The sequence below is a fragment of the Apaloderma vittatum genome, unplaced genomic scaffold, assembly GCF_000703405.1.
Source record: "Apaloderma vittatum isolate BGI_N311 unplaced genomic scaffold, ASM70340v1 scaffold285, whole genome shotgun sequence".
NCBI lineage: Eukaryota > Metazoa > Chordata > Aves > Trogoniformes > Trogonidae > Apaloderma > Apaloderma vittatum.
The window spans coordinates 60,375-87,235 of NW_009715535.1; the positions used below are offsets into that span (position 1 = coordinate 60,375).

Sequence of the window (26,861 nt, forward strand, 5' to 3'; positions counted from 1 at the left end):
AATTCACTGTATGTACATTGTATGTAAATCAGCACATTACGCACCAAAATCTTCACGTGGCTAAGAGCTAAAAGACACATCTCACATATATAAAAGAACAGCAGCAGGTTACAACGTGACAGTGCCTATGACTCCGCAGGGTCCCGCTGCACTGCTGCAAGGGTGGAGATGGAAAGGGCACAGGACTGATGTGGGGCTCGGAGGCCTCTGCAGGCTTGTTTTCATCCTCAGCCCCGAATTTCCACTGGCAGCTGCTGCTGGGGTCAGGCCAGCTCCCAGTGCCGGGACACTGCTGCTCCAGCGCAGGGGACTGGCCACCCCCTCTGCGCTACAGAGTAGTGTAACAGGTACAGAGCGCAAACAACAGTCGCTCATGAACATGAGCATTTAACTGTGGGCATGTGGCTCCTTTCTCTTTCTTTTGAATGAATCCTGTGCATTCCTTCCTATACGCTATATGAACGTACATTTATGGCTTGACAGGGAATACATTGATTTTCTCTGTAAATATCCTAAAGCACCAAAACCAGGAGACATGCTGCTCCAAGAAGCTCCGTAGGAAAACCAGCTGGGCAGTTTGTAAGCATGCTGGCACACGAAGTGCCACCACCCCGGCTGAACCTGATGACAGAAAGCTGAAGGCATGCTCCAGCAGGAGTACTCAAACTGAACTGAACTGGGGCCTGTTTGTCCAATATAAAAATCAACAGTATTTTAAAGTCTGTTTTGAACATGGTCATAACTAAACACGGAACACTAAGAATTAAGATGCAAATTAATTTAGCAGGCAATACCTTTGGCATTAGAAGCTGTATCAACATTAAACAAATTAAAATCTTAAGTAAGCACCTTTCCTTCAAAAGGAAAATCTGAACTGATCTGTTACTTGATGTTGCTGTTTCTGCCGGTAGTGTCCTCTAGTGGAGAAATGGGAGAAATTCGGTAAACAAGGAAACGGGAATGGGCTGCCTCACAGAAACCAGCCTGCCAAGGAAAATAGGAAACACCTCTCCATCACAAACGTGCCTAGAAAAACTTGGCACCTTGACCAGGCTTTTCATTGCTATGATAATGCTGAAACATAAATGTTAAATAACTTTTTAAAGTTTCAGTCAGATGGAGAAATGGATCACTTGCGCGGCTATATACAAGAATTGGTCGAGTGTCTTAAACAATATGCAGCTAACGTGCCTGTAGGTGTCTGCACGTACATATGGAATAAATACAGACAGCATGGCTACAATCTGGCTTAAGCTACTAGTCTGTGACTTAAGTAAATTCACTGAAACAGTAACTTTCACCCTTTTTCATATATAAGGCCCTATGATGTTTTTCCTGATTTAGTAAGAAGGTAACAGACAAGCTGACACCTCCTGTGATTCCCGCACCCCTCAAGGAATCCACGTACCAGACTTGAGGCAGGCTGTCTTCTCGAGATGTGGATACCCTCAGCACCTGCCTCGTGACCGCAGCTTGCCGAAATGAGGAACCTACTCATAACTCCCACGCTCATCTCTTCTCTTCCTCTCCCCATCCCTTCCTTTTCCTACGTAAAGGACAACCAAAGTAATTTTGCGTGAAAAAAACATGATGGCAAAAATCAGTTTTTCTTAGGACCACAGACTGGTGCCACCACCCTCTTCTCCCCAGCTGACCCTTCAATGCTCTAAAGACAAGAATTATTAATTTTGAAGGGATTAGTGAATCATTGCTCCACCTGCTAACACTCCTGCTTTCTTCAGAGATACTGATCATCTTTGCCTCTAAGAAGTTCAGATGATTAACAGAACCAAGTTAAAATTGGGTCAGCTGGTTTTAGCCAAAATTTAGCTTTAAAATCTGCTGCTTCTCATTCACACTTGACGGTTTTCTTCAATTATGAAATAAAAGCCACAAACCTCAAGCTACAGCCTGTGTGTTTTAAAGCTAGGCTGATTTTTCCAGTGCCATGATCCAGCATAAAATACACTGCCTATTTATGTCACTCTTGCTTTGCTTATGAATTCCAACTTCCTTCAAAAGTCTGATATCAAATTACAGTATCTTGGCTAATGCAACCATTATGTGCAGCAATAATGCCCCGTCCAGTTCAAATATAATCAACAGCAAGTTAAGAAAAGCCTAAAGCTACATTATCGCCTTTCAGCCGGTCCAGAATTCTAGTCCCCTGCAAAATAAAACCCAGCCATTATACTCTCTTTGCTCAAGCCAGCTTCCCAAACTTTCACAGCACCAAAATTAAACGTGTAAGAGTTTGGGAATAACAATTTCCACCATATTCCTACATATACTTAAAAAAGTAACAATATTGAATGTTTATAGCACAGAGTATTTGTTTCTAAAATCTATTTTGTCTGTATATACTGTCAAACATATATTTATATACACATCCACACACATCCAGCAATTTTAAATCTCCGAAGCGAGTTTTAAAGAAATTTATCACGAACAGAACAAAAGTTTACGCGCGCTGTTTGATTTAACATTACTTTTGTTCCATACACTGGTTTTTCAACAGTTTTTAATTTTATTGTTTGAGTTTCTGATGATTCAGAGTTCGGATTATTGAGGACGAGGAGGAAATCAGGAGTAGTTGGCCAGGCAACTCAGCATGCCTTCCAAAACCTGCCCCATTAATCTTCACACTGGCTATGGTCACCGTACCCAATGGGCCTGACAGCTTCGAGAATAAAACATAAATACTGAGCCTGACTGTGTTGTTAAAGCCAGCCATTTCTGACAGTCTTTACAATGGGATAAACACTGTCTGTCTACGGTCCCCATGTATTTGAAAGCTACGACAAACATTTTGCTGAAATGTAAATAACTGACATCACGACTGCTGAAGCAGGAGGCTGAAAAATCTATCTAAAAATCACAAACCCAGGAACATTTGCCCGACACAAAGCAAACCACTAATGGTCACTGAGACAGCACATTTTAGAGGTCATAAGCACTGAGATCCTTTTTAATAAAAACGTATTAAAATGCTGCAGTCAGTTCTGAGCTCAGATTCACACATTTTTCAGTTACAAAATTATACCTTTTCTATGGAAGTGTATTTTCTTCCCCCTGAAATCTATTTCCAGTAGTAATACTATTCTGAATTAGTAATAAAAATAAGTATCTTGAAACTCAGCTTCCTGAAAAGCAGCTACTTCGTACAAAGAGAGGTGGTAAGCAACTCTAAGTGCCATTACCCAATTTATCAAAAACCTCCTCTTCTACTCTTCTGGTTCCATTTTACTTCCACATTTTAACAACTTAATTTGCACTCACTATTATTTACTGAGATTTTTACAGCACCTAGAGAGCCTGAAGGAGATCACGGACACAGCTATCCTCAAAACTCTATGAAATCACAGGAAGGTTTACGAACATCAGAACCAGTGAAATCTTGGGGTTTAGGATGTTGTGCCCTGTGATGGACACGTGAGCTTCAGCTCTAATGTTTGCTGGGGCTGGACCATTTACAAAACCTCTATCCTTCCTTCCTCTGGAGCCCTGTCTTCAGTAGTGTCTCCATAAGATCAGCCGACAAATCGCTTCAGTCTTATCACTTGTGTTGTGACGAAAAGCTTTTTCAAACTAGTGGTCAGATGAGAAACACCATATTAAAATAATTCCACTTAAGCAGATTAATTGCTGCACTTGAAGTCCAAAAATCATGAGGGTTCCTCACAATCATATTGAATTTGTTTCGTACTCTCAGTCAGAAGAACAGGAGACACACTAAGGGCTTCTCTGATGCCACATGTAAGTATTGTGCAAATTTAACTAAAGTTAAAGCTGCAGTGTTTCAGCTGCAGCTGAGCCAGGTGAAAAGGCTCCTGCCCTTGGGTGCGTGTCGCCGTCCTTACTGAAGGCAGCACCCTGCCGTGTGCCTCAGAATAACCTGGACCCTCCGAAAAAACTCTAAAAACAAACTTAGGATTAACTTGAGGGAAGTGATGGTCTGTCAGCAAGTCTAAGGGTGATCATCTGAGAGGCAGCAACCTCTGACCCAGCTCAGGTTCATACCCTTAGACATCTAGGGACTTCAGGCAGTGTAACCTCTCATGTCCATGCACGCAAAAATGGTTTTGTTGTTTAAACAGTAAATTTCACCTCTAGGCACTGAGAGAAAAAAATTATACAAACATAAGTAACTTCAAACTGTACCTAGTCACACTACCAGGGTATACAGCTTTAAATATACTGGTTTCTGAAAGTGTTCCCTATTAGAGGATATTTCTGAGTGCTCACGTCAAACTCGAGTGGTTAATCCAGGATTCCTTGTACATCTGAAACACGCTGCTGCCCTGGGTAACGGACAGGTAACACGAGTCCATCAAAGAGTAAACATGTATGAAAGCAAAAGAACTGTGGCAGAAAAACTGCTTTAGTCCTGCAGTTTCAAACATCAGCTCTGTCTTCTTAAAGAGGGCACACGAGTTTTTCTTCTAGCATCAAAGGCCCTTTCTTGGGAGATCTTAAACCGAGTGTTATCAACATCAGGCCAGAGTTTTCTGGTAACATTTGTGTGCATTTTGCTCTTCTGTCTGTGTGTGTATGTATTTGGGTTTTCTAAAACACTTTTAACAAAAGTAGAGGTGAAAGTGGATACAAAATCCTTCCAAGATTTCTGCCAGGAAGGACAAGAGAGTATGTGTAAAACACAAGGAACTGCCTTCCAGTCCCCAAGAGCACACCCGAACCAGCGCCCTAAGCAGCACACGTTGAAGATACACCGTGGGGACAGCACACCAGGCGCATACACCAACATCTGGATTTGGGCCTCCTGCTCCACGTTACTATCTGAAGCAAAGAGCTACAAATCTATTTAAAACTGGAATAATTGTGGTTTTTGACTTTAAAGTACCTTTTACGTTTATTTAATTAAAATACACGTGAATCACATGTTGTATGTAATTAATGGCCATACTCCACATCCGATCCTCAGAGCCTGTGCTTCAGCTTGCTCACTTGCAAATACTCTTCTGGCACAGGGTGCAACGCTTGTGGTTGTAGGATTTCATCCAAGTAAGGTAGTGTAGACAAACCAAGAAGCATCTGGAGATCTAACAATCACTTGAAGCAAAGCAAAGCAACTCCTCTTACCTTTATTAGCACTCATGCATTGGATTCAAAGTGAAAGTTGCAGATTTTGGTGGGTTGCATGGGCAACTGGCAGCAGACTATGAATTCAGTGTTAATGAGGAGCAGGTATGGTGCGACGACAAACAGAGAGGACTTCAAAAAATACAGTAGTTAAGATGTATCTTTGCCTGAGAGATGGATTTCTTGAATCCAAAGATCTAGAGGACATGGCAATATAAAACTGTTCAGTCTACATTAAACCCTTCTTGCTACGCTGGTGAAATCAGTCGGCCCAAGTGACGAATCTGCCTATGCCCAGCCTATCGGAAAGGCATGTCACCAAAAGCCAGTCAAACCACAATAGCTATGCCCTATCCTAGGATGTTCTCCCATCATGAAAGAAGTTCAGAAGTGAGAAGAAGCCTTATTCTGTACCATGAAACGGAGCAGATGAAGACTAAGTCCAAAAAGGAATTGTTAGTCAATTCAACTCTACCTGAAGGCAAAGCCCAGACAGACAGGTCTGCCAATCCTTTGTGACTTTTTTTGTGATTCAGGTTTGCATAAATAATACATCCCTATTCTTTAATGCTGCTTTAGCACAGCCGTGGAATTTCTAACGAGCTGAATAACCCTTCCCTCTTCTGAGAAATTTAATGGTATATATTTTCCTTATGTGCTGTTACCAACAGCAGCTCAGCGTCTTATTTCATGGTTTGTAAAACATCTTTATTTCCCTAGAGAGACTGTATAAAAACCTTTTTCAGTCAGTGTAAACTATTAACAAAAGCAAAACCCAGTGTTTCACAGTATGACAGAAAAGAGAGGCTTTGGATCAATTTTATTTTATAATAATTTTGTGTGGCGACTTCTGAGCCCGAAGAATTTCTAGTAAGTGGCAAGGATCTATTGTGGTGAACTCTGTCCTCCCTCAGGGCAATTCTTTATTCAACCCAGGCCATTAGCAAGGGTAAATCAATGTTATCAGCTCACACACACTGACAGCTTGTGTGGTTCCCACTCCCTCATTCCTCCCCCCACATTACGGTATATTTTTATGCTCTCCAGGGAAATTCAATTAACAGTGTCAGTCTCCTCCTCTCAGTCGATGACTGACACCATCAAGACTCTTTTCACCGCCCACTGACATGTAAGATGTGTCTGCTGATTTCTTGACTCGCAAAGTTAACAAGAGAATTACTATCCACTTCTATAAATGACTATGTATGGTCTGCGCCGTAAACACAGTGACAGCTATTGAAATCAATCTTTCCTGACCTTATTGATTAGGACACTTGGATATAATACTACTTCTCCAGCAGCAGAGTAATGTTTTGGGGGTAAAAATCCAAATCAACAACAAAATAATGCATGCCTATTAATACTACCAAATTTATATTTTAATTCCCCACTGCAGACTTGTCTATTAATACTATCAAATTTATCTTTTAATTCCCCACTGCAGACTCAACAGGCAGTAAAATGTTGTGAACAATTAATGGTTAAAATTTAGTTGCAATTCATGTCTCATTTAAAAAAATCTCAGAAAACGTCTGCTGATGAGAGGCTGGATACAGCATCACTTTCCCAAAACAGCTTCCACTAATTATTTAGATAACTTTCAAGACAGACACATCTTTTTACAGTCTTCTTGCAACAACACGATTTCTGTATTTTGTAATAAATAACAAATGAATTTTTCAATAATTAACACAAACACTGCAAAATCTGAAAATGTCACAACTCTTTCAAAAACACTGCTAAATTTGACCAGCAGCTCCAAGTAACCAAGAGACTACACGTCAGAAGCCTGTGCATCCCAGGCACTGTTCAGTATTTAAAAGCATATGCTGTTAGCAACTGTATTCCACACTGACCAAGCTGTGAAAGGCATCAAGCAGAGCTCTCATCCTCACAGACACCAAGTCTGAACCACAGCGATGGAACACGCTCCTCAGATTTCATTAATTTGGTTTCTCTGAGACCTAATTTTCATTTCCTGATTATGGATACCAAAGAAGAATTATTTTGCAATGGTTAGCGAGAGAAGAGAACATGATGTTCCAGTAGAAAACTCAAATACTATGGTCTTAATGGAGCACAGAAACGCACTGCAAGACATACAAGACTGCTGCAGCAGACTGACCATCATGACGCAGTAAAAAAGTAATGCAAATGCTATGATATAAATAAAAAGAGAAATCCCATGTTTACCATAAACCAAAACATGCTCCACAAACACAGCACCTCAAAAAAATTCACAACACAGAAATATCCCTTACATCTGCACATCATGCCTTCATCCTCCACCAAAGACCTGCCACCTTTGCTGTAGTCTGGGAAAACTCAACACATTTGTGCTCCTTCAAAACTCAGTTGTAACCCCACAACCTGGTGGCTGTCCCAGTGAAGCTGGCTCCAAGTCCTTCCTCTGTTCTCTGCTAGTTGTTTTGGCCTCTTACTGCAAAAGCTGTTTGTGGATATGTGGATTGTTAAAAACAATCCTAATGAAAATACAGCAGAAGCACAGCTTGTCACTATCCCAATGATCAGTCAAGTGTGTTTTCAGCACTTCTACAAAACTTACCACATAAAACCTGATGTCTACATAAAAGCATCCACTGCTACAACCACCACAGAAAAGTGCAACAGCAGGCACTGCTTGTTTTACAGAGGTCGTGCATTTATCAACACGTTTAAAACATTCCCAAATCCAAACTGATGACATGTGAGGGCAACACGGTACACAGGTTAATCATAAGTTGTATAGTAACACTCACAATACCTCTTTCTCCAGAATACGAGAGATCTCTCCTAAAGTCCTGTCCAGACCAGAAACCTTGTTGTTCCCCAGCGAAGAGCCATCCTGCATTTGGAGGTGCTTTAGAAGATCTTTCGCTAATCGCTGCAACCTTCAACATAAAACACAAAACAAAGAGTAGTTCAAGCAAAAACCTTCCTGATCGTGTAAACTTTCATCTCTGTAAAGAAACTCTGCTAACTGAATCTCAACAAAGCAATAAGGAAAATCTCTGTAAAAGCATTACTACTGTCTATACTGAACGCCACGACATTTCACTATCTACTTTTTCAGGGAAATGGCATAGAAATAGTGTGAAACGTACAGCAACAATGGTGCTTCTTTATTGGCTGTGGTTTTTTTCTGTTGTTGCTCAATAGAGTTAATTTCCCTATTGTCCCTCCACAGTTTATCCTTCTAGTTTTTGACATCCTCATTTTCAACATGTTTTCATCCTACTTTTCTTCTACCATTTAATCCTTTCAGCTCCCTTAGCTGAGCAGTTCACTCTTGAGACGAGTAAGGGAAACAGAACAGGAGACTACTTGGCTAATTTCTTAGAGGCATCATAAAAGAAATGGCTCTTTACGGTCATTTGAATAAGTGAAAAAGTAGTGACTTTGCAGACTACCTCAGAAAGGGCATTTTTTAATGAGGGTCAGTAATGAAACCAAAATGCAGAACGGAGAGAGATGCAAACACACATGAGTTAGGATTAATTTCAATTTTACACGTCTACAGCTGGGCTATTCACCTACGCTCTCCCGGTAGGGAGTTTAAGAGGGCCAGAAAGCATTCACAAAGCGACTGCAGAGTAATGGCAAAGAGAAGATTACATTCACTAGTCTCCAAGGCTGGAGAATGTACCATAATAGGCATATGTATCAAAAACCTGAAAAAAAAGTTTTAAAACCCCAAGAGAATATTAATTTAGGGCAAGAATAGAGAGTTTCCACTCAATCAATATGAAACAGATACTCTGTAGCCTTTCCTCAAAAAATTAAGAGTTTTGTTAAAAGATTTCAAGAGACTCTAAAAATACACTTATGTTTTAAAAGTACAATGAAAATATTTGCAGAATTTTAAACCTTGGACTTCTTATGATCTGGTCAGCTGAATCTGCTAATAGTCAGCCAGGATTTTTCTATGACAAGAAAAATAACGGGAGATTACGTCCTGATGAAATTTTCTGCACTGTTATTTCCTCTGTGGAAAATGAGGCTGGAGGAAACCTCTGTCTAACTAGCTAAAACAGGAATAGAAATGGAAAGTCAAAACACAAATAACTGCAAGACTTGGACACTAAATCAGATGACCACTCACTCTGCTGAGCACAAGTGGACTGCAGCTTGAATTGCTGCAGCCCAGAAAGTTTATCCAGAAGCAGAGTACTTGGGGTATTCTCACAGAAGGTAATTTAGAAGGGCTATTGCCTTGGCAGTATCCTAGTGTATTAAGCAAACAAAGACTTTCTTTGAAATATCTACCCAAATTCCATTATTAAAGCATATATAAAGCACTGAAAAAACCCACCATACTATATTGTAACTTCATCTGAAAGAATACAGCAAGACGAGTTTCCATTTGCTTCATTTAACATCAGAGGAATGGAATTCAACAAGGATTAACCATCGAGGCCAAAGAAAGAGACTCTGCTAATCTGCGCCAGGCATCAGCATACAAAATGTGTTAAGGTTTATCAAAACACTACTCATAAGGACTCAAATAGAAAATAATCATATTACATTGTTACTTCTGTTGACAAACTCCCTTTCTTTCTCTTCAGTTTCTAAAGATACCACACAAGTTAAATGTTGTGTTATGTTTCTGTCCTCAGAAAAGTTCTACAACACGTTAACTCTCAGGAAACGCTTCCAGCTTTCCATTTCTTCTAAAGTCTTTCTGGACACTCTTACAAAATTCAATCTTTCTAAGCGTGTGTTCAGCATCATACAGTAAGGAACATGAATAAATTTTCAGTTCTACCACATTCAAGAGTTACCGCTCACATCCTCATATCCTACTCTATGTTGGTCGTCTGCCAAAAAAAGGTAACGTATGCTATGTGATCACAGGGGGAAGTGAGGGGAAATAAAAACTCCCTCCTCCCACTGCGTGAACCTTGCAGAAGTCATTTTAATTTAATATTCCTTATTCTGACTACTTGGCAGTGTCAGGGAAGTAAGAATAATTTTAGGACTGTTTCAAAGGACTAGAAATCTACGCAGGATGCTTTGTGCTTGGATAAAGAATCCATTATTGCTATGAATGGGTTCAGAAAGAGACAACTCTGTTCATGTTGAACGCCTTGGACGCTCTGTAGGCACTGCAGATTACCAGAGCACAGTACCGACACCTGATCCAGTGACTGCATGGAAATACCGTTGAGTCCAAATCCAAGCATTTCAAGACAATTATTTACTCTTCCTTCTGCTCCTCAATTTGCATTCCCTCAATGATTACTTACAGGGAATGATAAATGAGTGAAAATGTACTGGGCTAAATAAAAGGGAAAGTCAAAGTTACCTACATGTCACTAATTATGGCTTTAGTATTGCCCACAAACAGGTAATTCAGAATGCAGAATATCAGAAAGGACACAAGGCACTGTTTGGTCTTGGAACGTTACCAAAACATAAACTTCAATGAACAGCACATTCAGCAAATACAAACTCATTATCTGATCCTTTTGCACTGCAAATGGAAAAATGAGGGATACTCATGTTAAAAGTTTATACAGCAAATATATAAACAAAATTAAGAGTATTGTATGAACTAAAGGTTTCATTTTAGAATGAGCTAAATATTTTTGGCAGGTTTAATGTATTTTATAGGCTAAATGAAAAAGATCTTTTAATATTTACAGGCCACATTTCATCTTTAGAAAAAAGCCCTGAAATAGCAATATCAATGTATTTCAGCACTTCCACTTTTAAATCTATGACTTCTTGGCTGTACCCTGAGTGTATGGAAGGAAGGATTAGCATGACTGGGCAGAGGACCGGATTCCGGGAGTTCCTGAACGGAAGGAGCGGTTACTCCTCCCGCACGCTCCTGCTGAGGGCGGCCAGATGCCAGCCCAACACACAGCCCCAATTCTTCCCGGTGCAGCCTGTGCCTGGAGAGAACTGAGGGAGTCTCCGGCAGTTCCTGCCCAGCCCGAAATGGGGCTATGCTGGATCCTCTTAAAGCGATGGACAGCCCCCCGCTATTCTGTACTATTCTGTACTGCCTGCAGTTTGACCCCGTATTGTAGACAGTGGCCCACGTGGCACACTCCGGTCGCTCTAGGTATGCAATGGAAAGCACATTTCTACTTCTTGACAGAGTCCCAAACGCTCCTGCATGGTAAAGATCTAAATCTGCAGCTTCACACACCTTTAGTTTTTGAAATTGAAGCTATCTGAAAAAATGACAAAAAAGTCCCATACAGATGATTTTTTGAATTTATTTTAATTCCTATAATAATAGTCTAGCAATTTTCTGAAGGTGAAATCTACCATCCACTCAGCCACAAAGCAGGTATTTATCTTTTTTTAAAGTTTACTTGATTTTTATTTTATTTATACTTCAGTTCTTCTATAGTTCAGCACAGCTGTTTGGAAAATGAATTTTGCACAAACAGTTCCAGCTTCAGAGATGATCTGATTTTTTTTTCCCCCGTTAATCAGTATTTTGGTACAAAATGTTATAACTGGCCTAAATGGACTCTAACCTACTACACCAAGAAAAATTATAAGGTATGTTTGCCTTGTGAATGCACTGATATACAGTAATGAAAACAAGAATGAGCTGTATTGTTAAAGACATTCAGCTGTGAGCATCTGCAAGGACAAAATTCACACTACATCTCCATCTTTTCTCCAGTAGACTCTCACAGGAAATAACTCTCCTCTTTTTGTGCTGCAGTCGTTTTTCAGGATAACAGTGGTTCCCATTTCCGTATTATTTGAAGTGTCCCTTTACGCAGTTTAAAAAAAAGGGAACGTAAAATAAAATACGTGGAAAAAAAACCCAGTTCCTTTTTGGACAACGAGACATTGGCTGAAGTATTAGACTAGAGGGTTAATTTTTCTCCCTGCAATCCTGCTAACTCCCTTCAGACACACGGCAATCTTTCATGACCTTAGTTTCCCTGATTGTATTAAGGATGACAATTACACTTTGCTACCCGCAGACTGCTTTCACGCTGAAATATATGGCCTTTGGATTAGCAGACATTAAATAGATGTAAATAACACTCTAACTTTATGAAAACACTTTCCTTCCCTTTAAAAAATGTGCTCTGACAGACACCTGAAAATGTTGCATGCAGAAAGAGCCGTCACCAACACACCTTTTGCCAGGCTCACTTAACAGACTGGACACTAAATAATTACATTCAGTTCCCAGAGAACTGAAACTAACGCTGCAAATCTATCAAGAGTCCACTGGCATTTATATAATCACCTAAGTGCCACCAGTGACTCACCAGTTCACATGCACTGCTTACTGGTCACAGTGGGGAGAGGCCAGGAGCGAGAGACCGCCTGCTCTCAGGTGAGAATGCTCGAAGCCCATTTCCCTCAAAGTCCCCTCTCACCACATGGAATAGTTCAGAGAGCAAAAGACCTACTAAAAAAAGGCAGTATTTGGAATTATTGCCCCAAGAAGAGACACAATATTTTTAATAGATACTAAAAAAGAAAAAAAAATCTGTTCCAGATATCTTCTAAAATTCTTGTTTCTAAGAAGAACTACTTAGAGCTGTTTATAACCCCACTCAGGAACTGGATTCAGTAATCTGAAACTGAAAAAGGTGTACAACCCGCGTTCATCAAAGCAGGATAAACCCTGTCTACTTATTGATATTGGTGTATTACCCATGTAAAGCTTAGAAAGCACTTGGATCAGTGCTTCTACAGTGCAAAGGGGTTTATAAGCCTGCAAAATCTAAACTACTGAACTACTGAAACAATCTATCAGCTGCAGCAGGAAACCAGTGATCTCATAGTATTAAGGTGGCTTAATCTTAAAAGTGATCTAAAAAACCTTTTTACCTGCCAAAGACTAATTCTGGATTCTGTCTTCCTTCTGTAACAACTGACGACGTGACGAATAACTAACATCAGATAAGAAATTGCATTCCATAAATGGTTTTAGTTGTTTGAGAAGACACAATCAATTTGGGGGGAGAGGAGTGAGTAAAGAAATGTGGCATAAACAAGGAAGCATAAAAGAAAGTTTAACGATTTCATTCTAAAATGCATTTGCTTCTGTTAAGCAAATAAACTTACCAATTGTGTCACATTTTAAATGGAATATATAAAAAGAAATCTTTTCCATTTTTTAAGTTCTATAGCCCACTAAGTTAAAAAGTATTTTGTGTGCATTGATCCAATTCCTACTCCAATTTGAGTATCTCAAACTTTCCTTTGGGAATAAACAAAGAGTACTGGCATTTATTTTGACACAGAGAATGACACATTTACCACTCCCAGTTTTTACCCTCTTTGCTCTGCGATACGACTTTTCTCAATAACTTTACAGATCTCCTGAGAACTGTCAAGACTCCTAGTACTGGCAGGAGTTTGCTCTCCCTCAGGCAGGTACAGTAGCAGTTAATAGTAGCTCACAGTACAGTACACCGTGTTCTGGCTAAAAAGGCAACAGTCGAACTATTTTCATAGCTTCTGAATGTAATAATGCTTCAGTGACGATCTCCTGTTTGCTTCTTTCAGCTGATGCTTCTTCCTCCTGTTCCTGGCTAAGTGGAATTTCGTGCCGTTCTGTTAAAAAGCTGTTTTCCTGCTAATGTTTCCTGTATTAAGGATATCTTTCTCCATGTAAACAGATATGGTCTGGGCTAAAACTCTTGCCTCATGAAGCTTTTTTTCCCCTCTCATTCTTTCCCTCACAGAAGGGGATAAAAATTACCCTTTCCTACCCTTCTTCCATATGTATTGTGTACAGTAGACAAATTTTAAGAGAAATAAACTGGACTTCTGGTCACAAACAGTCCTCTCTTTTTTCTTAAAAAGTCAGTTCAGGACTTGAGCTCCCATTGTCACCCTACTGATTTTAAAGAAGTTCACAAGCATTTGAGCCCTCATGGTAGGGGAAAAGTTGTGTAATTTTGGAAAAAGAGTAACTACGATATCTGAAACTATGTTTTAAAAACGTACATGTAAGCATGTGCTAGATCACTAGGTTTCTACATGAAGACTGTGTAAGAAACCTCTCAGAAGACGTGATGCAGGTGAGCTACAGAGTGGCCATCACGCTAGTTCACATCCAAAAGGGTACAGCTCTAACAGGCAATAAAGGAGGAAAATAAGGATGATTGAACAGAAGATTCTGCCTGAAAGCACATCAGCATTTCATTAAGTAAAGTGAAAAGAAAAAATTTTTTAAATCTGACTTTATGTTTCACTGCAACTGAGACACAACTGACCAAATTCCACCACTGATAATCAGAAGTCAGAAAGAAACTAAGTAGAAGCGCTACAGCTTATCAATATTTTCAGAGTCATGCACCTGCACACATTTCTACTTTCTCACAACTAGACCTTAGTTTTTTATTATTTTCTGGTAGCAAAAAAAGCAAAACATAGAGGCTACAAATCTATAAGTCTTAATCCATCATGAAATTAATCTTGAAAACTGCAGTGCTGATTATTAAGACAAGAAGCCAACAAGAGAACCTTCTTTCCCAGTGTGTTTATGCAGGTGTGCCACCTGGTGGAGATGTCTCACTTATGTCAAACCTCAGTGATGGATTTTCATTATTTTCAAATACAGACTGAGATTCAGCAGCAGGTATTCAAACAGCTGAAAAGACTATGGAAAAGATATTACTGCAGTCTAGTTGTGTATACAACCAGGACCCCTAACAGCAAGGATGTGAACATCTTAACCAACAGCATCTTCTAAAAAACGCTACCTTCAAGTATATCGGCAATTTATGAGTCATGGAAGCAACTACAAAACATACAGGTTATTACCTCAGTCTGAAGACAAATATCCCCGATCTGGAAAGCTGTTATAATTTTAGGATGAAGATTTTTGAATCCAACTGTTGAGACAACCCAGCCTCTTGACTGACCTGCTACAGCCTTCAGGAGCAAACTGTAAGGCAGGCATACCATCTGCCCACTGAACAGGGAACTGCAAAGGGATGTCTCAGGAAAATTAAGAACAGGGCAAGCATGCATAATCCTCTCTACTAATCTGTTTCTTTCCCCATTTTCAGCTTAGGAATCTCTTGGGCTGGATGCAGTTTCCTAGTACTGCAGCAAGACAGGTAAACTGCTGGCACCTGCTAACAGTTCCACACACCCAAACACACTGCAGGCTCTTTGGAACCTGGCTCCGTCTTCACTCTGTGCTCCCTCGTTCTGGTACCAGGAAGGACAGTAAACAATCAACAGCCACATTTTCCACACCATTTACCACCCTGCAGATCTCTGCAAAACACGTCCATTGAAACTTCCTTCCCTTTATCACATTTTTCTCCAGAATGAGAAGTACTAGTTTACTTAAGCCCTAATACAGAAGATACAGCAGAAATTACTACTGATCTCCTTTCCTGCCTTCTCTGAACCTTCAGCAATTCCAGCTTATCCCTTCAAAGACCACAGCTGCACACAGTATTCAGAAGACACAGATGATCCAGGCATTTGTACACAATGACATTCTCTGGTTTTGCTCCTTTCTAAATAATTTTAACAAAGGATTTCCTTTAACGGCTGAGAGCACTGAGCTGCTATTTTCTTGGAACTACTTACTGCTTCTGTAAGTTCAAAGCCCGTACTTTGCACGTGAAGATGGAGCTGACTTCTGCCTTCCCCTTCCATTGTGTGGCGCTTAATATCCAGGGGTTTTCACCTGCCTGCCATTTTACTGCCAAGTCACTCACTCTCTTCAAAATTATTCAGTTATCAGCTCTTCTCCCGAATATCCTGAATATCATCATCAGACTACGTCACCTCACTGCTTGCTTTCTTTTCCCAAGTCACTTGTGAATATGTTGAAAATCACAGGGCTGTAGTACTCACTGGTAACCTCCCTACTCTGCAAGGACTGACCATACACTCCACTTCTCAATTTTTTAACTGACTTCCCCTTATACTACAGCTACACAGTTTCTTCTAAAATTTTTGGTAATAAGCCTTATCAAAAGCTTTTTAGAAATCCAAATATTTTGCATCTTTTGCCAACCAGTTTCAGTCAAATAAAAAAGCTAAGTAATTTTCAGTTTCAAGCCAAGGAGGAAGAATTTGTCAGTAGTAACAGGTCTCACCTTAATCTTGCCATCCAACTGTTTTCATCTGTGCCTTACTGTGGCCAATAAAAAGGTCTATTCTTTAAAAAGCCCAATATCAAATTAAAACATCTGTGCATCAAAATCCCTGTGCTTGCACCATATGAACCTTTGTTTCTGACCAAATGGAGGCCAAACATAAGATTTCCAGTTCCAGAACTCCTATGCTAAATTCTTCACCATCGGTCTTGAAGGACAAAGCTGGAAGCTTCTTGCTTCCAGCAAAAAGAGGATGAGCATATGTTCTCTTTACTATTACATCTCACATGGTTCAAGATACACAGTGCCTTCAAAAAAAAAAAAAAAGCATTTATAAGGTCTGGCCTTATAAAGGAAGAGAAACTGATCTGTAATTCAAGATGGCAATATGCCCTATATTGAGTGGGAACCTTACCGCATCTGCTGCACTGGAAATTTCAGAAGCAGAAGCACTTCTGTTACAGACGGAGGGGGGAAAAAAGTGTACAACTAAAATAAACAGAGATAAATGCTTACTTGGCTTTAAACGGGGAATCAGAGACAGCACTTTTTGCTTCCATCAAACTCTCATATTCCTTTGCCCTGGAGGAGAAAATACCCATTATTATTCACTATTGTCTGAAGCATACAGTATGTAATACCAGAGAGAAGACTCTAACCTTTGGGCTTTTCTATTACACAGTAAGACACAGCATTTCTGTCCGTTCTGCCCTGTCACAATCCATACTGCTGCTTAACTACTGGCCATTAACAATTTATAACAAATATCGCTACTTTAGAACAACATCAGTACACAAACTGTATTTAAGTTGGCTTCCAATGGGAAATGTGTTTCATTGCTGCACTGCAAAGAAATAATTTAGTAAATATTTAATTTCTATTATTTCTCTCAGATATATTTATTAAATGTTTCTTTATATTTTCTGTTCACCAAGTGGATCAAGTTTTCCAAAGCTCCTCAAATTTTCTTTGGTTGCTTAACCTATAAAACTTATGCTCCACGCAAATACTGTTACATCACCACTAGCTCTGACTCGTGGATCATTAATAAAGCTATTAATCACAACTGAATTTAGTATTAAACATGAAGGTGGGATTCCTTTATTAACCTTTTGCCTTCTTCCTTGCCTCTTATCCAGAAACAACGCATTTCAGCTTTGAGTTTTGTACAGACGAGTCAGTCAAACATGAATAATCACCTACAGTATCTGTTACTAAATGACTGAAGGGCTTTGAATCCACCGCAAAGTGTATCTCAGCTGCCCACACTTCCTAGCAGGTAACTCCTCCTCTGTTGCTGGAGGTTAGTTCTCATCAAGCTCCTTTTGCCATGCAGGTACCAAAATATTCTTCTGCAAGCAGCACACACATGTTAACTCGAAATAATTTACTTAGCTATACATCAGTTCTTACTATAGCACCAGTTCAAGGGCTTAGGGTTATAAATACAATAAATAAGACTAACAAAACCTCTCAAGTTATGTAATAACCCATTGACCACAATTTGTCCCCTCATTCACCTTTGCCCTTCATTGCTTTGATAGTGTAACAGTGATTTAAGATCTAGCAACTCAGGAGAGCAACAGGAACTTATCTGGATGTAGTTACTTATTTTTTCAAATTGAAAATACCACAGCTTCCTAGAAACTGAAATAAATGTATAATTTCAAGTCTCGAGGTATAACATGGTTTGCTAGATCTACTATCTTTTTCTAGAGAAGAGGAATAGTTGCAAATACATACTAAAACATGGTTTGTAGTTAATCTGCTGCCACCCGTGAAACTACGTGAATTATCGACATCAAATAATCTTCACCTTCAAACCATCCTCAATAAATTAAGTACTTTTACTATATATGCCACCTAGACTTTGAGGTGATTTTCAGAAGGAAATTCCCAGCCATCTGGTGATAGCACTGTCCAGATTGCTGGATAGAAAGACAGTAGACATTATCTGAATTATCTTAGTGTTTCATATTATAATTCTGAGGTTATTGCTTTAATTGTTTTAGCCTCACAACTTAAGGTAATCCTCTTGCATTTTCTAAACATGGAGAACCTTCCCACCTCACCAGTAATTAGCTTACGTGCAGGAATGTCCAGGCAGAACGTGTCACTACTCGGCCTATTACTCAAGTGTCACTTATAATAACTGTACAAGACTGGCAAGTTGAAACTAATTTCCCAAATGGATTTTGGTTTTTTCCCCTCATCAATTTTTGTTTGAAATTCCATGGAACAACCTTTGCTTTGTTATTGGACATTTTTATTAGTAAGTCTTGTGTGTTAACGTTAGAAAACTCATGGCAAAATCTTCAGTTTAACTCTCAGTTACAGTCAAGTCCCACTGAAAAGTTCAGTCACCCCTTAAAACTAAAACCAAGCTTAATGAACACGAATTGCATGTCTTGCCCATGCAACTCCTGCTAGATTTTGAAACTTTCACTGCATTTTTCAACAGTGTATCATCTCTGCAAAGTGATTCCTCTTTATTACTGTTGTAATCATAATTTTTGATGATGAATATGCTTACTCACCCAGCAGTCAGATACATAAGATTCAAAATGTACTGAATAACTGTTTCAACTATCAGTGCCAATAACAAATAATTATTTGAGCTTGTATTCCTAGGTCTGACAGATCCTTGACTAAATTCAACAGAGGCAGCTCTTGAGAAAGAATTAAAATTGGACCCAACAACTGCACTAAATCAACAGGTAATATGAGTAACACTGGTATCCAGATAGTGGATTTGCTCATCCAGAGAGGAAAGCGACCAGAAACAGGAATAAATTGTAAAAGTACGGTGTTTCTGAAGACTAATTGGCCATTATCAGCTCTATTACGAGGAAATAAAGCGTCTCATTTTTACTGTAGCTCTAAATGTCCATTCAGGTGGTTTTCTCTTATTCGTAACCCTTCTTGCTTAGAAATAAGGCAGAGAAAAGATGTAACAATGATTCTTACCTTCTGAGAAGTATTTTTAGAGATAAATGCAAAAATAGGTTGTAACACTCAGTTAAGCATTAACCTCAACTGGGGACTTTTCTGCTATAAAGACTAACACTGACAGTTCATGATATAATGATGTCCTGCACATCATCCTGATTTGCAGATGTCACTTTCTAGACTAACAACAAATTGCAGGTCTGACAACTCACTTTCCATTTTAAGATATTTTTAACTTTCTTTTTGTTGTGACAGGCAACAAAAAATGATTAAATTTAGTCCTGGGATTTGACACTACAGCAGGCTGACTTCTATTTGTTGATTACTATTGATTTTCTTTGATACTTCATTTAAAAATCAATAGCTAGAAAGAAAAATAGGCATGGTTTACACAAATTTAAACATGCTATTGTATGCTAGAAGAGGCTACAGTTTTGGCAGGGCACTAGCATCCAATTATGAGAAAAGCTCTTAACAGGTGAAACCAAGGGCTTCGGATCGATATTCAGTTTTCTTTCTCAATCAGAGAAAGTGGCCATAAATTAGGCTCATCAGTGTTATTTTCAAGACACTCCCAAAGCAAATAATTTCAATTTTTTTTTCCAGCCTTCCACTGTGCTCATGCTAAAGGACAAAAGGTAAAGTTTAGAAAAAAAACTTAAAAGAAAAAAAATTAAGAAGAAATTTGTACTACCTAGAGTTCATCCGTGCCTTTAGCTTTTTGGCTTTCTTCTTAGTCTTTTGTTTCTCCTCTTCATCTTTTAATGGTTCCACAGGAACAGAACTCTCTATCACAATATCCACAATATACTTTTTTAATGACAGGTGCTCCTGCAGAAAATATTGAAATAATATTTAATCTTACAGTATGTGACAGAGATCACAGATTATCTTGCCAGGATACAACAGTGGTAAATATTTATTAAAAGATTAAGAAAATGAAGAAAAATTTAAAAATACACCGGAGAGAACACACCATGGGTATTTTGTAATAACAGAGAATAACTACTGAGAAAAGTAAAGGAGAATAAATATTGTTCCTCATTTTCAAGAAACTGTGACTTAACAAGTACAAACTCCCAAGCTGCCCTATCAGCAGACCTCATCCCATTGAATGAATCCTGGTTTATGACTTTAACTCTTCATGAAAATCAAAACTTGTCTTTAAGTTTCGTTAAAACACATTTAAACTATTCACTAGTTACACTGTTACCATTTATCGATGAGAATATTACTTCTCTCACATCAACAAATTTGCATTTAAGTAAAATATTGGTAAACTCTCAGTTGCCCAGAGAAGAAATGCTTTATTTATAAAACAGTACAGTTTTTGCATAGCGGCACGCAAGAAAAGGGAATGTGATTACACTATGTGATTTTAAATAAATGCCTTGTTCCAAGATTTTGAAAAAATGTCACAAAAAATCTCCTGTTTCCTCCGAGGTAATTTCAGTGAAAGCACAGACCACTCCAACACAGTTCAAGGTCTACAGTTAAAATAAATAGTTATCATTTAGAGATCCATAACCCACAAAGCTATTCCCCTAAAGCTGTTCTCAACTCTGCCTGAGCCATGCTAGCCAGAGCGGCCATGCAGGTGCTTGTAACAATTCCAGAGACCAGTGCACTGTCCAGAAACTACACATGCAAACAGAACTTCCCAAAAAGTCCAAGCCCCTGTGAAACTCCGAGCTGCTAAACTGCTGACTACCTCAGTTCTTCTCAGTTCTCTCAAGTTAGAAATTCACTCCCAGAACTCCGTGTAGCACGTGAGATTTCAACACCCACGGATTTCTACTCGAGTGTCCCTTCTAACCACACTTTCCAATTTAAATGTGCAGTACTGAATTTACCTTCTTCTGAACTCTCAATGTACTTCAGACCCTTCCTTGTCAGGGCTAGAAACTTACAACAAATTTAATCAACACAGTTTTAAGTGGGCCCACTTAAAGCACTACACGGCTCACAGTTAGTCTGCCTCGGTTGAAAAATACACGTAACCTCACGTTCTGCATGGCACTGCGCTGTCCTTCCATGGTAATAACAGGCCAAGAGGCGCGTTCGCACAACTGAAATCTCACGCAGAAATACCTCGGTGCCACAAGCGGACATCGTATCTCTGCGCTGCATCACGGCTGCCTGTACTACGGGGCTACAACAGTCAATTGGTTTCACAAATAACAACAAGCACCTGGTTTAATGCCAGCTATTAGGATACACTTACCCCATTTTTAATACACTGAGGCTTATATTTGGTTTCTTACAGAATATCAAACACTTTAGGGAGTATAGGCCACCATTGCTTTTTAGGATAATTTACCCTTGAAAATGATTAGTACTACACTCAGATGCAGTTACTCCTTCCTGTTTGGTAAGTTCCCTTAAGATTCAAAGTAAATGTGACACACTGAAAATTTATAGAGAGCATTTTCCAGAAAACAACCTCTGTTTTCTTTCACTGATTAGGGAAAATGTTATGCCTGTTGAAAACTATATTTATCTCTCTGAAATTTCCTGGAAAAAGACCATTTAGTTTTTGTAAAGCACTGCTGCATGATATAACCTAGCAATATATATCTGGTCAAAATCGTAAACGAAATTTCCATCTTAAATCACAGGAACGCAAAATGAATACGGAATTACTATAGACATATGAAATCTAGCATAACAATCTAAGCAAATTCTGAAAGTAAGGCTGACTTAAACTTTGCTACACTGTCTACCACGTGTAAATACCAGTCCACCTGAACATTTTCTCCTCAGTGAGTTAAATCATGCATATTGCATCCACACGTAATGCAATTCTAACAGCTTTACTGTAAGCATTTCCCTCCCTCTCCCGTAATATTATCCACTGAATTTTAGAAAGAAGCGCTTAAAGGAAAACCATGCCTTATGAGAGAAATGAAGCCCTTGTAATATGCAGATCTAACAAGGACTTTTACTACAGTTCTGTATCTCTGATCAACGCCGGTTTCTTGGTTCATCTGATCTTCAAACTATTTACTGTACCCTTTGAAGTGACAGCAGTGCAAAATGAAGTCCACTCTGCTCTTGGAAATGGACCCCACCCTACAGAAGGGGCAGGACACCTCCATCCAGGAGCAGCCACCTGCTGTCACCCGCACAGTGGCAACTGCAAACGTGCTACAGGGCCTCTGCTAGGCAGAAACGAGCGAGGCAAAGCCTTGTATCCCCTTAGCACATCTTCCTAATCTTATCTGTGGCTTAGCAGGCGACTCAAAGACTACGACAGGGTTCAACAAGCACACTCATCTCTCAGCCTGGGGGGCCGAAAGAGGTCTGTCTTGCTGTCACGGGCACACAGGACGCCTACAAACCATTCGATTCACACGAACTCGAGCACATTCACGAGTGATGCTTCTCGGAGTTCTCAGCTTTCACGTGTGGCAGTTTGGATTAATATCAGGCTTCATACATGCAGCTCGTTAAAGTTAAACTAGAGTAATAAAACCTCATGTCACAAAAGCAATCACTTCTTGAAGGTACAGATCAGGGCGCAGGATTACCACAGCAGGCAGATCTACACCTTTCAGGTGTGAAATACGTAACTAATAGCTTGGTACTGAATGACAACTGACATCTGAAGATAGCTGCTGCTATATTATGCTTCAGAGCAGTGGAAAAATATTTATTCCCATACTTTAAGCAGCTCCTACCAGTTATCTGGAAAAAAAAAAAGTTTTTAAACCCCCTGAGTCACACTGAAGTACAAAATGTCCAATCTTTTACATCAGTAAATTCACGAGCAATTTGACCTGCACAACCATTACCTGGACAGTTAACACACCATAAAAGTAACTGTTGTAAGGGTATAAAAGTGAGTGAAGCCAGTGCAGCGTTTAGAAAGCAAATTTTTGTCAGCCTCTGAATGTTTTTATTTAAGCAATAATGAAACTATTAAATTTCAGGGTTTTTTTTAATTTCTGATATAGTTAGTGCAGAGAAACTGGGTAATCTAGCCACTTCTTCCTGAAAGCCTGTTACTTGTTTCTATTTATTATTTTTATATAAGTAAACGTTAAACGCAGTAAGAACTTCTGAGACTAACTTACCCTCTCGCGTTCTGGGTTTGTTTTTATGACAATGTGAAGGGGCATTACTGGCCTGGTTCTGCGCTATGCGGAGCACATTCTCACCCCAAACCCTCAGATCTTAGTAAAGCACCACACCTTCAGAGAATTTAGGCCACTACAAACACAGAGCGTTATTAAGCCAAGACTCTTTTCTAAAGAAAGCTTGTGTCATTCAGACCTGTATTCACACCTACCAAAAATGTTCACCACAGGTTCAATTTCTGTACTAGCAACGTCAGTTTTAGCTGCACAATTTCTCTAAATCTTTAAGACTTATGTACAATACAGTAATTTCACTGAGTTTTTCCTAACACAATACTTTTTTATTTTCTTACAGAAATAAACCAGAACCGGCTACAATGGTCATTACATGTCAGATTCCTGCCGTCATTTTCCATACTTGGTAACTCAGCCTCTAATTGCACAGCTGAGATCAACTATGTCACAAAATAAAGCATCGACTTTAATGAAGATGGCAGAATCAGCGGGCAGCTGGTCTGTACGATCCTGTGACGTACAGCTGCAAAATACAGAAACAAGAACTGAATGTTGATGTATTTCTCATATATTCCTCTACACATACTTGTGTGGTGACAGCTCGGCGATGTTTAGAGTAGAAATAGTCCTACTATTTCTCACCAGTGTGAATTTACATGCATCCACCAAAACAAAAGTCTATTTTTAAAAAATCCTAAGGTATACTGCACTTGCTTCTCAGAGCGAGACTGTCTCTAACTGAAAAAGCTTATGAAACACAAAAGTAATCCTGTAAATACATACAATTTGATACTTAATGGCATTCTGTATATATAAATGCTATTTGACACAGCCATACAGACCTCTAATATTTTTTATATAACACTTAAGCAATTTTTGAAACAACTGAAATATACTTCCTGTGAAAGTGAAGGTGATAAAAACTAGCATTAAATGTACCTGAAAACTGCAGCCACCACAAAGCAGATAAGAGAGAAATCAGATTATTTACAACAAATGTCTTTGCTTTTCCTCTCTTCTCCCTCCATCGTCAACTGTTCTGACTTTTAGCCACTGAGAATCCCGAAACTTTCCAAAGGCAACAGATGGGCCTCATCTACAAGCTACATGAGAAATGGAGTTACCAAAAACATTACAGCTAAAACTAATAAGGTCACCCGTGAAGTCACATTCTTGCCGCTTATTGCCTAGTCCCATTCAACTGCCTGAAACAGAAAGACTGCCCAGTCCATTTCATATCTTGAAGTCTATAATTTTAGTTGACTGAGCACTTCTTATAACCAAGTTTTTCTCTATACACTGAATTACACTCCTTTTTCATATATGACATGTCAATATTACAAGGATTCCAGCATTGCCATCAATATTTGCTGAAATGAAGTAAATTTTTCAGACTCCAGAATGAATAGAATTGCAAATTTTTCCCATGAAAAGTGTAGCAAAATGCTGAAATGCTACACAGTTGAGTACAGTCCACTTTAGTTTGGATGAGGAAAACCATATAATAAACCGGTTTCTGACCCTCAGTAATCTCTATAAAATACAACACCTGGAGAATAAACTCCCTAACTGACACCCTCTTCCTACACCACCCACTCATGAGACCAATACTCTCGACTAGGTCTCCTCATTTCACGTCCCGATTACAGCAACAACATCCACGTATCTGACCTTGACAGAAGAAAATGCTGGATATGTCAGCATTTATCAAACCAGAATACAACACTGAAATTTTTCTCCTACCCAATCTCTTCTGACTATGACATTTTGGCTCTCTGTAGTACATATAAGCTACTATTCATTTCACTGCTCAGCAAATATTTATATTAACGTAATTAAACAAACCATGATGCAAACTGTGCCAAACAGAATTCCTCCTGACAAAATTTCCTCATTCTAAAATTAGGAGCGAGCACAATGCAAATAGTAATTTCCCTTTTTTTTTTCTTCCCTTTGCTTTTTTCTGCATTCTGCCTGGGGCAATACTGCATAGGTGGGGCAATACTGCCCTAAAGCATCTGCGTTTGCTCAGGCTGAGAAGAAAACCCCAGCCTGGCACTTGTGGCCGTGGGGCAGCCATAACTTGAGGATCCTCTGCTCCCTTGAGCACACGCTGCTCCTCGCTGGCTCTCCACAGCGGCAGCGGTAAGAGCCGGGGGAGGCGGGCTCTGAAAGCCCTCTGGTGTGCAGCCGGGCAGCCGCTGGCAGCAGTGCCCGGGATCACAACCCAGTCCATCACGGATGTTCTGCCGCTGCCGGTCAGCTCTGGTGCGTCCTGTGCTACCGCAGAGCAGCACCCGAGCGGAATCCCACTGACACGGTGGCTAATTAGTTACTTTTCCATTATACAGAAACTCACCAATTCGTGTACGTGGAAAGCCCTTCCACCGTTTGGGCTTTTACGCAAAAAAATGAGCAGAAATGACCTTCTCGAAATCCGAGAAGCTTACAGTTGTTTTTTCTTGTTTCTATTATTTTTCATTTTCATTCCCTTCTGTATTTCTGGGTTCTGGCCAGAACTGAAGCAGAAGTGCCGGAATACTGTAAGACTGGCTATTCATATTATTTTTGTATTCTTTCCAACCTTGAATCTCCAAATTTGGAAAGAAAAGGCATTCTTATAAGTTTTGTAACCCAATTCTGCAGACCAAGGCAACTTAAAAAGTATCTGACTCTAGCTCTCTAAATTCAACCTTCAGAACTTCCAAACACTTGTTTTCACTTGCCTTCTCATAGCAGCATTAAACATGAAGTTTATGAAGTATTATGTGTAGTGGCTTACATCATATAGTAATTGCTGTGATTAATTTACTAGTTTAACAAAAAACAATAGCAGCAAACTGAGCATTTTCTATAAATGCAAGATACATAAGAAACCAATAGGTAATTACATATATTTTTTGGATTAACTTCTTTATTTGTTTCAAAACAAACAATATCCTGTAACTGCAGCAAATAATTTTAAAATGTTTTCTATATTTATTACCGTTGTCAGGAATAACCATTTCTTACTTGTATATAATCTTCTAAGGGATGTATTTGCCAAATTTTGAAGAAGTTTTTTTAAGGTTCAATTCTAAATCATGTTACCATAGGAATATTTGTTCATGATTTTTATTATGTGTTTCAACAAAACTCCTCAGTATTATTTTTTTCCTCATAGTCTAGGACAGTATTTAATATGAAAAGCACATGCTGAAGCAGACTATGAGTTACATTAAATGAAAAATTCAAGTTTTCAACATTGTAACGAATGACACCTCGACTCACAAAAGGTCATTAATACTTAATCATAAAGGTATCAAACATTTGTAACCAAATACTGCTCTAATACCACAAGTGATGAACCACTGAAAAATACTGAGAAGATCCAAAATAAGGAAGTTATTTATCTGTTACCACTAATAAATACTATTTTAAGTACTTCATATGTGAAGAAAGTAATGGATATTCAAATATATTATCCCAAAATCGAGATTTTCACTATTCGCTTTTCTATGCTAGAACATACTTCGGAAGATGAGTGCAGAGCGCGAAAAAACTGTTACTACTCATTCAAAGCTGAAGACTGACCTCTCATTGTAGAAAAGAGTTTTTCCTCCACTTCTTGAATTCAATTAGGGTTAACTTTTTTAAATGAGGGACCAATACTGCTTTT

At 39.1% G+C, this 26,861-nt stretch overlaps 1 protein-coding gene across 1 annotated transcript in view; it reads right to left on the reverse strand.

The window, feature by feature from the left end:
- The window catches only part of SCAPER (S-phase cyclin A-associated protein in the ER), a 140,976-nt gene that overhangs the window by 59,776 nt on the left and 54,339 nt on the right, over positions 1 to 26,861 (reverse strand). The window contains 3 exon segments of the mRNA XM_009869196.1: positions 7,865 to 7,991; positions 16,677 to 16,742; positions 19,804 to 19,940. Coding sequence (XP_009867498.1) covers positions 7,865 to 7,991; positions 16,677 to 16,742; positions 19,804 to 19,940 — 330 coding nt within the window.